Below are 15,309 nucleotides of genomic sequence, written 5' to 3'. Positions count from 1 at the left end.
TAAGTTACAACTCTTAAGAAATTATTGTTGTTTATCTAAACTGATAAAATTAACGCTAGCAAAAAATGCTGTCCAGGCTTAGGACATTTCAACTTAAAACAACTTACAAGAAAGGAACTCTGAAAAATAACCTAGAACCCAATTGGAGCAACTCAGTGGCTGAGAAGAGACAAGTAGTTCATCGAGTTCCTGACTGTCCACATTATTTTAGGAAAAATTTATTAACTATTAACTCGAAAAGTGTCACGGAAGGTGCTCTTAACTGTTTGAATAGCAAACAGCAATAGCAATAGCAATATGAAATAGCAATTGCATACCAATAGGCGAGTCACTATTCGCTCAAGAAAAAAGCCAAATACCGCAAAATGAAATTCGCTGTTTTTGCTCTTTCCGCACTTTTGCTATCGGTATTCTACATAATACCCAACGAAGCGGTAAGGAATTATTTAACATTATTCGTTCGTATTAATTTTTTACACTATTATTTTGCACTTCGAAATATTTAATTATCAATATCGATACCGTTTCCCATACGATGCAGTTGCGAAAAATGACAGAACTCTTAAATAGTCACTCTGAGGATGCACTTTGTTACTAACACAACATAATAATTATTTTACTCTTATTTGTTTCTTAGGCTCCAGACCGTAGAAGTCCACAACAGCTCATTCCCTACCCCCGTATAGGCTGATCATACCATGTTTTCACATGTTCTACTACAGTCAAAGCGTCTGTCATTAAAAGTGAAATAAAAAGTATTAGAAAGCAAGACTAGAATTTGGTTTTATTTTGTGTCTATTACCATCGTTTTGATATACATAATACATTTCTGCATCATAGGGGTCGATAGTAATTTACAGAGAAAGAATAAATTCAAACAACAATGGAATTTATTAACCATTACCTCCGTAGCGCAGTCGCGAAAAGTCCATTTTAATGTTTGAACGTCTGTGTCGACATGTATATAAAACAGTAAAGTGTACATCTATAATAGAGGAGCCAACAATTCTACAAAGGAACCATGTTTGGAAAAATTAAGTTTGCTGTTGTTGCACTTTCTGTGCTATTGATGTCATCGTTGTATTTCACGCCTTCTGAAGCGGTGAGGATTTAATATAATATAACATGTGTTCAGCACAATTCTAAAATAATTGATATTTACGATATTTCTAATGCATTGAATTGTTATCAGGCCAGAGACCGTAGAGAGGCACAAAAATTCATACCACGCATTGGCTGATCATAGCATTACAGGACAAGTGACATTTTCTAATGTAACAGAAATAGAGAGATTTCAAATAAACTAAATAAAATATATTTACGAACTATAAACCTTTCTCATCTTAAGATTACTTTCTAAGATATTTATTGGCTTCATTGTTTACAAAATGTAATTACTATTACCTCATAATGAGTGAAGCGTCCGAATACCGCAAGTCCGTATACCGAACTTCGCGGGGTCGTAAAGCCCGTTCCGCTTGCTCGCGACGATATTCGGGGCTGTGACGGTGTTATGGGGATAACGCCGACTAGTTAAAAATAAATTCGAGTCTTGGAAGCTAACACAGTATATATTTAAAAACTTAACAAGTACAACAACTGATGAGGTTCGAAAATAGAAGTTAGAGGTAGTTATCGCTTCGAGTGAATTTTGTGTTCTGGTCTTTCGTGTCGCGTTGTGTATAAGGTCGACACGGCGTCTTTCCTTATTGGTTATCTAAAAGTGTATGGGGATGAAGAAGTGATTGCTATTGGTGAGTGGGTGGTGCCTATTGGTCGTAGGAGTAGGAGCGCTTTGGTAAAACTATGTTTAGGCTATGAAAATTACTAGGTGTGAATGATATGGGAAACGATACTGAAACTAAAGTCTTTATACAGAGATTGCCCTGTCAATGGTCGTGGTTCGCTCTCGAGACGGTCCCGAAGTGGTGTCCGATGACACCCAAACTCTGGGACCGTCGCGTCGCGTCGAGTGTTTCGGTTATTGCAGCGGACCGTGTCTAAAATCTCACGTTCGGTCTGCTCGAGACCGAACATGCCGCCCGCCTTGAACTATACAGTTCAACAATACATACAATGTGATTCTCAGTTTTCGATAATATTGCTACGATATGATTTGTTTGGATAAGATACGAACTAAGTCTACAGGTTAGATACGCTTTTTTTATAAGCTAGATAGCTAGAATGGACTAAGATTATACAAATATAAACGAGTATGCAAAATGTAAACAATATAAGTAACTATGAGAACAATAAAAAATAGCACGCAATAAAAAATTGTGACTATTATCTATACGTTTGGTAAATCTACGCCTTGGTTAGTATACAATAAGGTCAAACAAATGAAACGTCTTATTACATTAAGTATTAGGTTGCTCGTACAAAGGAAGTGGAGCTACGCGCTTAACACAACGTTTGTACTCTCCGTGAATCGTTTTCACGGTGACCACGCGAATGACACCGTCTTGACCAGGATGCACTGCCGTAATGCGTCCTAGTGGCCACTGCAGCGGGGGCGCATTGTCTTCCCTTATGATTACAAGCGCTCCCACGGCAATGCCCGGTGCTCCTTGTTTAAACCGCTTTTTCCTTGTGGTTTGTTCCTGCAAATAGTCTTTAGACCATCGCTTCCAAAAGTGTTGTCGCATTTGTTGAATATGCTGCCAAGACGATAATCTGCCGACCGGCGTTTCAGTGAAACTGTAATCTGGCACACTTGTTAAAGTTCACCAACAATAAAGTGACCAGGAGTCAATGGTTGTAGGTCGTTGGGATCAGTGGATAACGGAGTGATGGGACGGGAATTTAGAATGGCTTCTATCTGGTTTATGAACGTTAATAACCCTTCATACGAAAGCAACGTATTACCAATCGTTCTTACCAAGTGATGTTTAGTTCGGCGAACTGCCGCCTCCCACAAACCGCCAAAATGCGGAGATCGTGGTGGAATAAAATGCCAATTTATGCCTTCATTGGCCAACGTGGTAGAGATTGTGTCGTTTGTCGTTTCTGACTTGAAAAATGCGTATACTTCTTTGAGTTCCCGACTCGCACCTACAAAATTTGTTGCGTTGTCCGAATAGATATCGGAGCTAATACCTCGCCGTGCAAAAAATCGCCGTAGCGTTGCTAGAAATGCATCTGTGGTCAAATCACCGACTATTTCAATGTGTACCGCCTTGGTACAAAAACATACAAAAATAGCTAAATATACCTTAACTTTATTCCGATTTCGCTGTATCTTTTCTTTTATGAAAATTGGACCGCAAAAATCAACACCGGATATCTTGAATGGTCTTGTAAAGGTGACTCTATCGGTGGGCAAATCGCCCATCTTGTATTCGAAAACCGGAGGTTTCGCCTTAAAACAAGTAACGCATCCGTGAATTATTTTTCGGATTGTACCCTTTCCGTTTGGAATCCAGAACCTATGCCGTAACGAATTAAGCGTGCCTTGAATTCCGGCATGAAAGTTCCTTATGTGATAATCTGTGATGATTAGTTTTGTAACGAAATGACCTTTTGGCAATAATATCGGATGTCGCGCATTATAGGGCAATTCCGATCTGGACAATCGCCCACCGACTCTCAATATGCCGTCGCTATCTATAAATGGATTCAAAGGAGCAAGATTTCCGGTTACTGATTTAGTTTTTTCTAGGGCGTGGAACTCCGACAAGTATTCTTGTCTTTGGATTAATTGAACGATTAACTGTTCTGCCCTATGAAGTTCTAATGTCGACAGCGTGCCTTTATTGCTTTCTTTGCGTGAACTGTTATGTCGAAAACGTAAAATGTACGCTAAGACACGTTTTAAATTTGAAAATGAAGAAAATCTTTCCAAAATATCTGATTCGAGAGTGCGCGTGGTTAATACTATAGAAGGCCGAACCTCAGGTATTGCTATCGGCTCTAAACGAGAAACAGGCCATTTGTCCTCCTTATAATTTAGCCAAGATGGACCGTGGAACCAAAATGCGCTATCGATCAATTCCTTTGTGCTTAAGCCGCGCGATAATAAATCTGCAGGGTTATCTGCTGACGCTATATGTCTCCATTCGTAGTTGCCAGTAACATCTTGAATGTCAGTTACTCGATGGGCTACAAATGTTTTTAATTTGTGAGGAGAAGTTTTTATCCAATGCAACGTGACTGTTGAATCGGACCAAAGAAAAATACGTTCGAACGATATTCTCCTCATTGCGCGAATCGTAGTACGAAGTAATTTTGCTAGAACATGTGCTGCACATAATTCTAGTCTTGGCAGTGTCACAGTTTTTACCGGTGCTACCCTAGTTTTAGCTGTTAATAATTGCGTTTTTACGTTGTTTTCCTTGTCAATCGTTCGTATGTAGATGCAAGCCCCGTACGCTTGTTCACTCGCATCACAAAACCCATGTAATTGCATTTCCCCGTGATTTTTTAGTGTTACTTGTCTGGGAATTCTTACATTTTTCAGCTGTTTCAGCTCATTGCAAAATGTGCACCAAGTTGTAAATATATTAGCCGGAACCGATTCATCCCAATTTAACTGTAGCTTCCACAGATCCTGCATTAATACCTTCGCGCGTATGATCACTGGAGCAATCAGTCCTAAGGGATCAAATAATGACGCGATTTGCGATAGCATGGTGCGTTTAGTAACCCGATCTCTCTGTGAAAATTCGTTCACACTGTATGTGATCTCGTCGCGTCTAGCGTCCCAATGAATTCCTAATGTTTTGATTGTTTGTTCTAAGTCTAATAGTACGTGTGTCGTGTCTGTGTTGCTGTCTAGGCCTTCGATAAGTCTAACGTCGTTTGATGCCCACTGTCTCAGATCGAACCCACCTTGCTTGCAAAGCTGAATGAGGTCGTCGCGAATTATCGCGGCTTCCGCGTATGTGTTTGCGCCGGTTATTACGTCATCTACGTAAAAATCCTCTCGCAATGTCCTAGCTGCCGAGGGGAAACGATGTTCTTCGTCATTTGCCAATTGAAACAATGACCGAATCGCTAAGTATGGCGCCGATGAGGTACCGTATGTGATCGTATTTAGTGTATATGTCTTTATGGGTTCTCTCGGATTTGAACGCCACAGTATTTTTTGATATTTTCGTTCATCGGGGTGTATGAAAACCTGTCTATACATTTTCTCAATATCGGCCATCAGTACGTAAGAATGTGATCTAAAACGCGCAATTATTGAAAAAATATCGTCCTGAATAGTTGGACCTATCAACATTGTATCGTTTAAAGAAATACCCTTCGAAGTCTTTGCGGATGCGTCAAACACGACTCTGAGTTTCGTGGTTAAACTACTTTGTTTCAGTATTGGATGATGTGGTAAATAGTACCCGTCTTCTATTGTTTGCGTACGTGTTTCTGCCATGTGTCCTAATTTCAAGTACTCGTCGAGAAATTGCGTATATTTGACTCTTAATTCCGGGTTTTTATTAAGTCGCTGTTCTAAGGATCGAAATCTTTTCAACGCGATAAAATATGATTGTCCTAACTGATGAATCTTGTCATTGAAAGGAAACTTCACGATATATCTACCGGTGGCCAAGTCACGAATTGTGTTTTCTTGGTAATGCCTTTCGCTATCTGTCTCTTCCTTCGATCGTATGTTCTCGTTAGCGGATTCTTCTAATTGCCAAAATTTTTCAAGATGATCTTGCACCGATTCCGTTACGAGATTGCATTGTGTCGATTTTGGTGTGCGCGATGTAGGTATTCGACCAGCTATAACCCAACCGAGTTTGGTTTTCTGCAAAGTTATTGCCTTGTTGGCTAATTGTATTTGCCCGACGCAAAGCAATTGCAAGAAGAGATCTGCCCCTATCAAACCGTCTATCTCGGAAGATACATTAAAATTGGGATCGGCAAGCTGAATATTTTTCGGTATAGCTAATTCCGACCGTGCAATAGTGTGTGTTGGTAGGGAGTTCGTGATATGTGGAATGATCAAGAAATTGGCTGCAACATTGAATTTGTTGATACGAGATTGAAGATGCGTTTTTACCGCATACCGTATGCTCGTGGTCGATTTATTAATACCGATTACCGGTAGATTTATGCGATCGCGTGGCAGTCCCAACTGTCCTGCGATGCGTTCGGTTAAGAAATGCGATTGAGACCCGGAATCTAACAATACCCGGCACGGTAACGACCGTCCTTGCCTATCCACTAAATTTACAACGGCCGTGGACAATAGCATCTCGAACCCGACGCTTGCGGTCAGCGCCGAGACGTTTTCCCGAGTTTCTACCTGTTTTTCGCTGTTTGGTCCTTTGTGCAACAATGTATGGTGCTTTCCATTAGGCTGCGTTTATAGTTCCTGTCTCGCGTGCTTTTCGTCTCGCGTGCTTTTGGTCTCGCGAGACAAGCGGGTCATAAATTTCGAGCGGGGTCGACGGGCCCACTGTGCGAGGCACGAAAAAAGGTCTCTACGGCTTCACGGTTCGTTTAGGTAAACTACCGATAGCTTTCCTTTAAGGCGGTAGGATATCTTCGGAGACCTTTTTTTGTGCCACGCACAGCGGGGGGCACAGTGGGCCCGTCGACCCCGCTCGAAATTTCTGACCCGCTGTCTCGCGAGACCAAAAGCACGCGAGACGAAAAGCACGCGAGTCAGGAACTATAAACGCAGCCTTACATTGCTTGCACGAACCTGCTCGACACTCTCTGACAGCGTGATTAGGCCTTAAACAATTAATACATAATCCTGCCTGTTTTATCAACCCTAGCCTTTGATTTACTTCCGTATGTAATAATCTTGAACACGACGCAGTGTAGTGTTTCTCCTTGCATAACGCGCATGACGGTTGGACCGCGGTATACGCGACATTGCTCCTTTGATGTGGTCTCGTGTTATTGTACGTTTTAACTATCGGTCGCGGTTGATCTGAAAATGCCGGTTTGGCCGATTTCTCGTTTGTCTCTAACATTTTTTGCCTCGCTTGTAAGAATTGGAGTAGTTCCTCCATGGATGGCATGTCTGTCTTTCCCTGGATTCGCTCTTTCCATTTCATGCGAGTCGCCTCATCGAGTTTCGAAGTGACAGCGTAAATTGGAAATGCTTCGAGGAAAGGCTTATTCAGGGCTTGTAATGCCCGGTAATGTTTGCTGGCTTGATCGACCAGTTCACCCAAAGACGCGGTATTGGAACGTATATACGTAGGCAATTCGAAAAAGGCTTGAATTCTGTTATTGATCACGATTATTGGATCGTTATAATAATTTTCCAGCAGGTTCCACGCCACTGCATAATTCGCGGTGGTGGTCTCTAACGACTCGATTTTTTCGGCGGCTTTGCCGGTTAAACAAGATCGAAGGTAACTCAACTTTTGCGTTTCGCGAAAGTTAGTGTTGTCATGAACGGCTGAGCGAAAGGAATCAGCGAAACCTGGCCATTCTGTGTAAGAGCCACTGAATTTAGGCAGATGCATAGTCGGTAATTTGATTTGCAAGTCGGACTCTACCGTTACTGGCGATTGGATATCCTTTGCGGTATTTTGATTGAAAGTTACAGCTAACGGTTGCTGCTGATCAATTGTTTCCAAAAATTTATGAGCCTTAGCAACGTTCGCGTAATACACATCCTCAAATTCCATGCGTTCACTAAGACGAGATTCATACTGTTCCTCGGGAGTTATAAGCTCTATTGCGTCTTGAATTGATTCAAACGATTGGAAATCGCGTTCCATTTTTGCCACACGTAGCCGTAATTGGTGAACGTCACCTGAGGCTGGTTCACCGAATTCATTTATGAGTTTACTAAACGTCGTCAATCTCGCCTTTATTGTCCCACGCTTTCTCACTAACTCACTTTCAGTATGTACGATGCCCTCGTGTTCCATGATTACGTTCAAAATGACCCGGAAGAGAGAAGAACACAGAAAACGGATACAAAGGAGTGGTGACCTTAACAGTGTGACTCACGTTTACTACTTCACCGGCGACGTTTTCGTCCTACGGTGTTGTGTGCGTTGTTGAGCTGCTGTTCAGCTGCACCGGCGACGTCCGTCCTACGGTGATGCTGGATGCTGCCCTCGATGCGAACGATGCGATGAATTTTCTCGAACCTCTGAATGTTGCCGTCCACGGTCCCGATGCGTTTCCTCAGGAACGATGGCCGCGTCGACCGACGAATGACAGGTGTAACGCTCACGATGTTGACAGGCCTCGTGGATGCTGCAGAGGTAGAGCTCCAGACTCTACCGACTCTACTGCTCCGATGGTCGATGACACGAAGATGTTGCGCTAACTGTGCAACCGAATCTTCCCGTTGTCTCGTACGTTTGTTGAGCGCTGCTTCCAGACGTCCAACTTCGTGAATGATGGATCCAGGTACCACAGTCTGGATCCGGCTCGAAGGACCAAAAATGAAGCGTCCGAATACCGCAAGTCCGTATACCGAACTTCGCGGGGTCGTAAAGCCCGTTCCGCTTGCTCGCGACGATATTCGGGGCTGTGACGGTGTTATGGGGATAACGCCGACTAGTTAAAAATAAATTCGAGTCTTGGAAGCTAACACAGTATATATTTAAAAACTTAACAAGTACAACAACTGATGAGGTTCGAAAATAGAAGTTAGAGGTAGTTATCGCTTCGAGTGAATTTTGTGTTCTGGTCTTTCGTGTCGCGTTGTGTATAAGGTCGACACGGCGTCTTTCCTTATTGGTTATCTAAAAGTGTATGGGGATGAAGAAGTGATTGCTATTGGTGAGTGGGTGGTGCCTATTGGTCGTAGGAGTAGGAGCGCTTTGGTAAAACTATGTTTAGGCTATGAAAATTACTAGGTGTGAATGATATGGGAAACGATACTGAAACTAAAGTCTTTATACAGAGATTGCCCTGTCAATGGTCGTGGTTCGCTCTCGAGACGGTCCCGAAGTGGTGTCCGATGACACCCAAACTCTGGGACCGTCGCGTCGCGTCGAGTGTTTCGGTTATTGCAGCGGACCGTGTCTAAAATCTCACGTTCGGTCTGCTCGAGACCGAACAATGAGTATCATAGTCACGAAAAGCGGAGGGAGATGATTCTACATGAGAAAATAAATTAAATATACGGAATCAATCTTTCTTCGTTTGAGCCTGTTTTCGGGAAAATCTTTCCATAAGTAGATCATTAATAAACTGTCTGTAGAACTACAGTAGGTGAATCCTCTATAGTCGCAAAAGTCTCCGGGAGGTTCGTTCGCACAGTTTGTTGACGAACACTATTGTTTTGTACAGTTTCCTCCCACTAATATTCGGACACTCTTAACAACACCATAACCTTTTTAATATTGAACTATGCGATTTGAACTTTTTTAGGAAGCTAAAGCAACTAGTTTACTACAGGATGTGAAAAGAAATTTTTTCAAAAATTGCATTTGGTCGGAATTGTAGACAAAATACTCTAAACGTTGCATTTTACAACTTTTTTATATGGGCCTATATTGAATTTTTTAAAAATACGTTTTGTATATTTAAACGTTTGTAGCTCATTACAACGTCGACCGATTTTGATAAAATTTTCACATTATGTTGAATTGATACAGATCTACGAAACGTGTTTTCTAAATTTTCCATATAATCCCTCATAAAACAGTTGAAAAATACAACTTTTAGTATTTTCTCTGCAATTCCGACAACTTGCAGTTTTTTTCGAAAATGTTTGTCACGTTCTGTAGCAAATCAATTGTTCTAACTTCTCCAAAAATTTCAAGTCGTATATTCCAATATTAAAAAAGTTATGGTGTTTTCAAGAGTGTCCGAATATTAGTGGGAGTCACTGTAAGTATTATGTGGATTGCAAGAAAGACAGAGGAAATTGTAATTAATGCTAGCGATTAGAATTCCATATTCTATTTCCCGTTGCATCATTGTCACAATGAAGAATTTAGTTGGCATTACAGCGTTGGACATTATCGAACGTTAGTTTTTTCAGACTCCATTGATTTGTCCTTAGCCTGGAACAATTATCAAATGTAATCAAATATAATAATTTCCTCAAATATGAAATGACAGTTTTTCAAATCATCCCTTGCGTCCCCGTTGCTTCCAGGGACTCTTACGCTTTCTGGCCTAAGAAAAATATGTGCACACACGTTATAAACATTCCAGTCGTAAAAATAATATTAAAACTCGTTACATGTATTAGTTCTCTGATTACACTACTTCCACTATTTTACGTAACATTTATTGTATTCTAACCTGATAACTCGGTCACGAAGAATAGTTTTTACGCGCAACTTCTTCGTATATAAAACAGTGCCGCGTGCTTCGGTGTCTATAGAGTCAAACATTCTATAAAAGAAATCATGTTCCCGAATATGAAGTTGTTTTGTCTCGCTGTATCCGTATTTTTAGTGTCAACGTATTATATTGTACCTTCTGCAGCGGCAAGCAAGTGATTCAATAACTAAAATGACATAATAAATATCAGCCGTAATCAAACACTTTGGTGTAAAAACCGGGTAAATTTAAATTTTAACAATTACATAATCTCTCTCTCATTGCAACATACAACCAGAAGTGTACAAAAACGTGTGACACTTCGACAGATAGAATTTCGCTAAAAGCAAGAATTTTCCCAATTTTTACACCAAGGTCCTCGGTAAAAAACACAATAATCATGTTAAATTGTTTTTAGGAAAATGGCAAATTGGAGGACAATTTCCTACGCTTTGGATAATTACAGTCATGACGTAAATTACCATCTATATCATAACAAACAGTCAAGAATATGATATGAAACATCCGTTGAAACCTATTCATCACTGAAGAATGTAAAAGATAGTCCAGAAGAAATGGACATAAGATTGATGAACAATAGACTGGTGACAAACTACCTAACAATATGAGTAATCTACGATGAATAATTAAAATTTAATTTGAACAAATTATTTGTTCTTAGAACGTCTTTTTTTTATTTAAAAAGTGCATCTCTTTTGATTGGTCTCTGTTAAACTGCTTGTATGTAATAATTTTCTGAACAACATGAATAATCTACGACGAATAAATGAAGTATAAATAAAATATTTGTTCTTGGAACGTCTATTTCTTTTTCATTTAAAAAGTAAATCTTTTGATTGGCCTCTGTTAAACTGTTCACTCAGCTTAAACTGGTTTCGAATGCACAACATGACAATGCAACATATCCTGTAGCATGTATGTATTTACACGGCCTTCTTCAATTGAGCCCAGTGTGCGTCGCAGCAAACGATCGAGGGCGTGTCGTACGAACTCATGTGCAGTGTAACCATATGCGATTCGAAACATAATCAATACCTCAACAACCGACAACCTCAATGAATATCCCAATCGATATCCCCACGATATGCTGATAAGAAAACCATTCGATAGACAATTCACCTGAGACCCAATCGATACCCCCCACTATGCGCCGATAAGACCCATTATATGTATAGTACCCAAAATCGGACCTAGCGATGGTGGGGGCCACGTGCTACTTCTGATTAGAAATTAATTCTTAGAAGTTATATCGCTTGCAAGAAGCCCCTCTATGATCCGATTTTGAGTGAGCCCTTTGTTCTTAAATAGGCCCTTTGTTTCGACACATATCTCCGGAAGGGTCAAGAGTCACAAACGGTAGCGTCTGCATACGTAACACCTTAAAGGTCTTTGCACACTATACCGTCACGGCAGCTAACGGCAACGGACCGCGCGGTCAAAAAGGCACCGCGGTGGTAGTCTTTGCCGTACATTACTGACGGACCGGCAACGACACTTTCAGTGGCGCTCATCACTAGCGCGAGCGTTCGCCGCGCCGTAACTGGCCGTAACCCGTCGAACGACCTAATCCAGACCGTTCTAGTGGTGAACACCACTGCGCTAGATATTTTGCCAAGACACCTCTGTAGGTTCGACGGTAGGGCACCAGTTCACTATACGCAGGTAGACGGTCCGGGTGCAAGTCCGACAATAGTAATAATGTTGGGGCGTACGGTCGAGTTTTTATTGCTCTATGACTGTATTGTAAAGACACGCTGTAGTGATTTGGTTATTGCGGATTACCGGGGTTTGGGCGCAGTTACTTTCGAGTGGCCAGCATTGGCACTGCCTACACAATCGCTTCTTATTTTACTGTAACGACTACGATTTTATTAGAGGGATGAAAAGAAAATTTTCGAAGCTCGCGCGAGTCGTTTCTTTTCTTTTCCATATCAATGTGCCATTTCGGATATATCCACAAACAGGATCTTGACTTGGATCTATTCTGACTCTCGCATAACACTAGTTTACAAAATGAAATTGATTTTATGTACATTTGATGAGAGGTAACTTTTCCTATGGATTTTCTCCTGCTGAATTCGAAAATAAAGGTGAACATTCTTTTTACGGAACAGCTTTTAAGATATTTTGATTTTTTCAATTTGTTCACTCCTTTTCACTTTAAAAACCATACCTGGAGCTAGATGTGTCCGATTTGGTCGTTCTTGGTACCAAATGAAAGACATTGAAATGATGAGTAAATATGTATAGTGGCATCTTTAATTGGTTAAGCGGTTCAAAAGATATTGATGAAAATAGTCCAGATTTTTAAAAAAATTAAATTTTTAAGCTTATTCTGTGGCAATAGAAACCGACAAAAACGTCCGCTTTCTCTTTATACATATACGTAAAGCAAAAAATAACACCAACCAGAAGTAAATCGGCCGAAAAATGATACAGTTATTAGCGATTGAGTGAATAAATCCAAATCCCACATTTTCTGAATATATTCATTTTTCGACAAGTGGCCATGCCGGCAATGGTTTCTTTTGTTCTCACGTTGATGCCACTGCTACAGCGAAAACTTATTTCGTTTTGAATAAAACAACACATTTTTGATTGCAAAAAACATACGAAAGAACCCAACTCTCTTTATTCTTTAGAATATTTTAGTAATAGTTTTGGCTCTTGCTCTGTCTTCGGTTGGTTTTGGGATCCGTTTCTCTCGCGAGGAACGATATGTAAAACCCTTGATAGCATCGCTGAATGGTCTTAATTTATTGGTGAAATCTCCCACCGTGTACTCTCCTAAATGTACATGAAATCAATTTCATTTTGTAAACTAGTGTAATTAGTAGCCCAATAAAATTTCTGTCCTCGACAATGATTACTAATACTAATAGCTAAAAATTATTTCGATCATCGATAGCGGTTCCATATGACCAAAAAGAATTGTTGTCCGTTATAATGGATATTTATCAGTCAATGATAATGTCTATCATCGATAAATGCAAATTTAATATTTTCAATTAACTAGATTTCCCGAATAACTTTTGTGAAATCCAACGATTACTGCATTCCTTGTGATAAAATATGAACTTTTTATAAATGATTTTTTTATCAAATTAAAAAGAGACTATTGTTTATAGCGTCTAGATAACAATCATCGCAAAATTGGCAGTATTTTTATGTTATGCGAGTAAAATTTCATTTATAAATATTTAAAACTTTAAATAACTAACTATAGTATAACTAAAATTGTCATGAATTGACAAATATACGAAATCAACGAACCAATTCTATTGTTTGCGATCTTCATTTTATTCGTTTAGTCGTTTTCCGTTCGAACACCACATCGAGCGGCCGGCAAAACATTCTCGCCGAGAATGTCCCTTTTGGCAAGACGTTGCGCGTCGTGTCGGTGCTGAACGGTGCCAGTCTAGTGCGCGCACCTCCATGGAAACTATATAGAAGAAAGTGAAATGTCGGCGCTTGCCGATATCGTGTGCGCACTTTTTCCCGTCCCGATACGTTGCCTCTCTATCCCGTCTACCTGCTGCGGCGATGGGGCCTATTGTCCGCATCCCCATTGAAATACAGAGGAGAGACCCAAAACGGCCTAGCGGTCCGCTGCCGTTACCTGCCGTGACGGTATAGTGTGCAAAGACCTTAAAGCAGCGCTCGGAATTGTCGACTCGCGACGACCAATTTTCGCAGGCTACGTGCTGAAAGCTTATCAAGCGCTATTCTTGGCGAATTAGGGCGACACTCGCATTAATTGATTTCCACATCACCCAGGAGGTACTATTGCTAATGCGGTCTTTCTAGTCTGTGGTATCCCCTGTAGGCCTATCCCACTATGTTGCACGATAATCTCGGGCAATAACTGTAGAAAATAAATTTGGAAGATTTTAAAAAATAGTTTTTAATCGTGTTGTTCAAATTTTATTAAAGTTCGGGATAATTTTATCTTCGCGCACGTATAGACGTGCTTGGAAAATTGGTAAGATTTATAGGAAGTTTGGACGTATCTGTTCGTATCGCCGATGCTTACATTGTAACTTAGAGAATGAGCATCTTTTTTCGCGCAGCTTCAATTCATTTCCTAAAATGCGCTACATTAAATAGGAACAGCGCACATCCTTCAATGATTCTTCGCTGGCGTCTGCGATGCGAACAGCTGCGTCTAAAGTTCCTGTATATCTTACCAATTTGTCAAGCACGTCTAAACGTACGCGAAAATCAGATTATTCCAGATGTTAACAAAATTTGAACAATACAAGTAAAAACTGATTTAGAAACTTATCCGAATTTATTTTCCTACTGGATTTTCTACAGCTGTTGTCCGAAATTATCGTGCAACACAGTGGAATAGGCTTACAGGGGACACCACTACTGGTTTGAAGCGTTTGATTGAGCTCGGCTCGTTTCCATTTCTGAATTTTTCGTATAGAAAGTTCACGGATTTTCGCATAGGGAGACCAGGGTTAATCTGTCCGAGGATTTTCTATACAAACTCGTATAGAAAGTTTCCGGACGGATTAAAGTACGGTTTAAAGAGGCGCCCTTTGAAGGTCGTATAAGAAGTTCCCGGACTGTATAAAATCAGCGGATTTTCGGGAGTATTAACGCATAGTAAACAAGAATAGATTTATTAAATAGAATTTAACAAAATTTAGGCCAAAAAATTATTTTTTGTTTCAACGATTTTCAGGTTGCGAGTTAGGGATAGGTGCGAAATAGAACGAGGTAACACGCTAAACTGCGAGCGTTAGTTTAGGATAGATTTTTGAATTTTGCTCAGATTTTATGGGAAAATGGCAAGAGTTAGGAGAAAGTATTAACCTAGGTTAGGATTGCGTGCGAATAGTTTATAAGAAGCGTTACAACTATTGTGAGGTTATTGTTTTTAAGATTTGGACTTGTGGGATATATGTATATGCCCGATGAGCCACTGTAACGATGATAATAAAAAGATTGTCTTTTCCCACGAACACATGTCATTTCGTTTCACCTCATTTTTTTTTAAAAAGTTGTAAGAGATATATCTTTTCACGAATTAATCTTTCTTTTATTTCAATCGCGCTAAAGCACGAGTGTTAGTTC

The 15,309-nt window shown here is 40.3% G+C and overlaps 2 protein-coding genes across 2 annotated transcripts in view; one reads left to right on the top strand and one right to left on the bottom strand.

Annotated features, from left to right (window-relative positions):
* Positions 1–2,360: 2,360 nt before the first annotated feature.
* On the bottom strand, positions 2,361–7,688 carry LOC143210496 (uncharacterized). Its single transcript, XM_076427387.1, has 4 exons — positions 6,653–7,688; positions 5,245–5,958; positions 4,451–4,938; positions 2,361–2,603 (listed from the first exon to the last, which is right to left on the bottom strand). The coding sequence occupies exons 1-4, from the start codon at positions 7,686–7,688 to the stop codon at positions 2,361–2,363; spliced, it is 2,481 nt and encodes an 826-aa protein (XP_076283502.1).
* A 465-nt stretch (positions 7,689–8,153) lies between these two features.
* Positions 8,154–15,309, top strand: part of LOC143210495 (uncharacterized) — a 53,889-nt gene continuing 46,733 nt past the window's right edge. The window contains exons 1-2 of the mRNA XM_076427386.1: positions 8,154–8,183; positions 8,303–8,392. Of these exons, the coding sequence (XP_076283501.1) occupies positions 8,154–8,183; positions 8,303–8,392 (120 nt within the window). The remainder of the gene's footprint in view (positions 8,184–8,302; positions 8,393–15,309) is intronic.

This window comes from Lasioglossum baleicum, chromosome 7 (genome assembly GCF_051020765.1).
Source record: "Lasioglossum baleicum chromosome 7, iyLasBale1, whole genome shotgun sequence".
In the NCBI taxonomy this organism is placed as follows: domain Eukaryota; kingdom Metazoa; phylum Arthropoda; class Insecta; order Hymenoptera; family Halictidae; genus Lasioglossum; species Lasioglossum baleicum.
This window is presented reverse-complemented; position numbering and strand designations above follow the sequence as displayed.

What these genes read in the sequence shown, in the direction of transcription:
- LOC143210496 (XM_076427387.1), bottom strand. Translation starts at nt 7,688, where the DNA reads ATGGAACGCGATTTCCAATCGTTTGAATCAATTCAAGACGCAATAGAG. An exon ending in ATCCGCAAAGACTTCGAAGG is followed by an intron (nt 4,939 to 5,244) that starts GTATTTCTTTAA and finishes TCCCCTCGGCAG; the next exon opens with CTAGGACATTGCGAGAGGAT. An exon ending in AGCTGAAACAGCTGAAAAAT is followed by an intron (nt 2,604 to 4,450) that starts GTAAGAATTCCC and finishes GACTATTTGCAG; the next exon opens with GAACAAACCACAAGGAAAAA.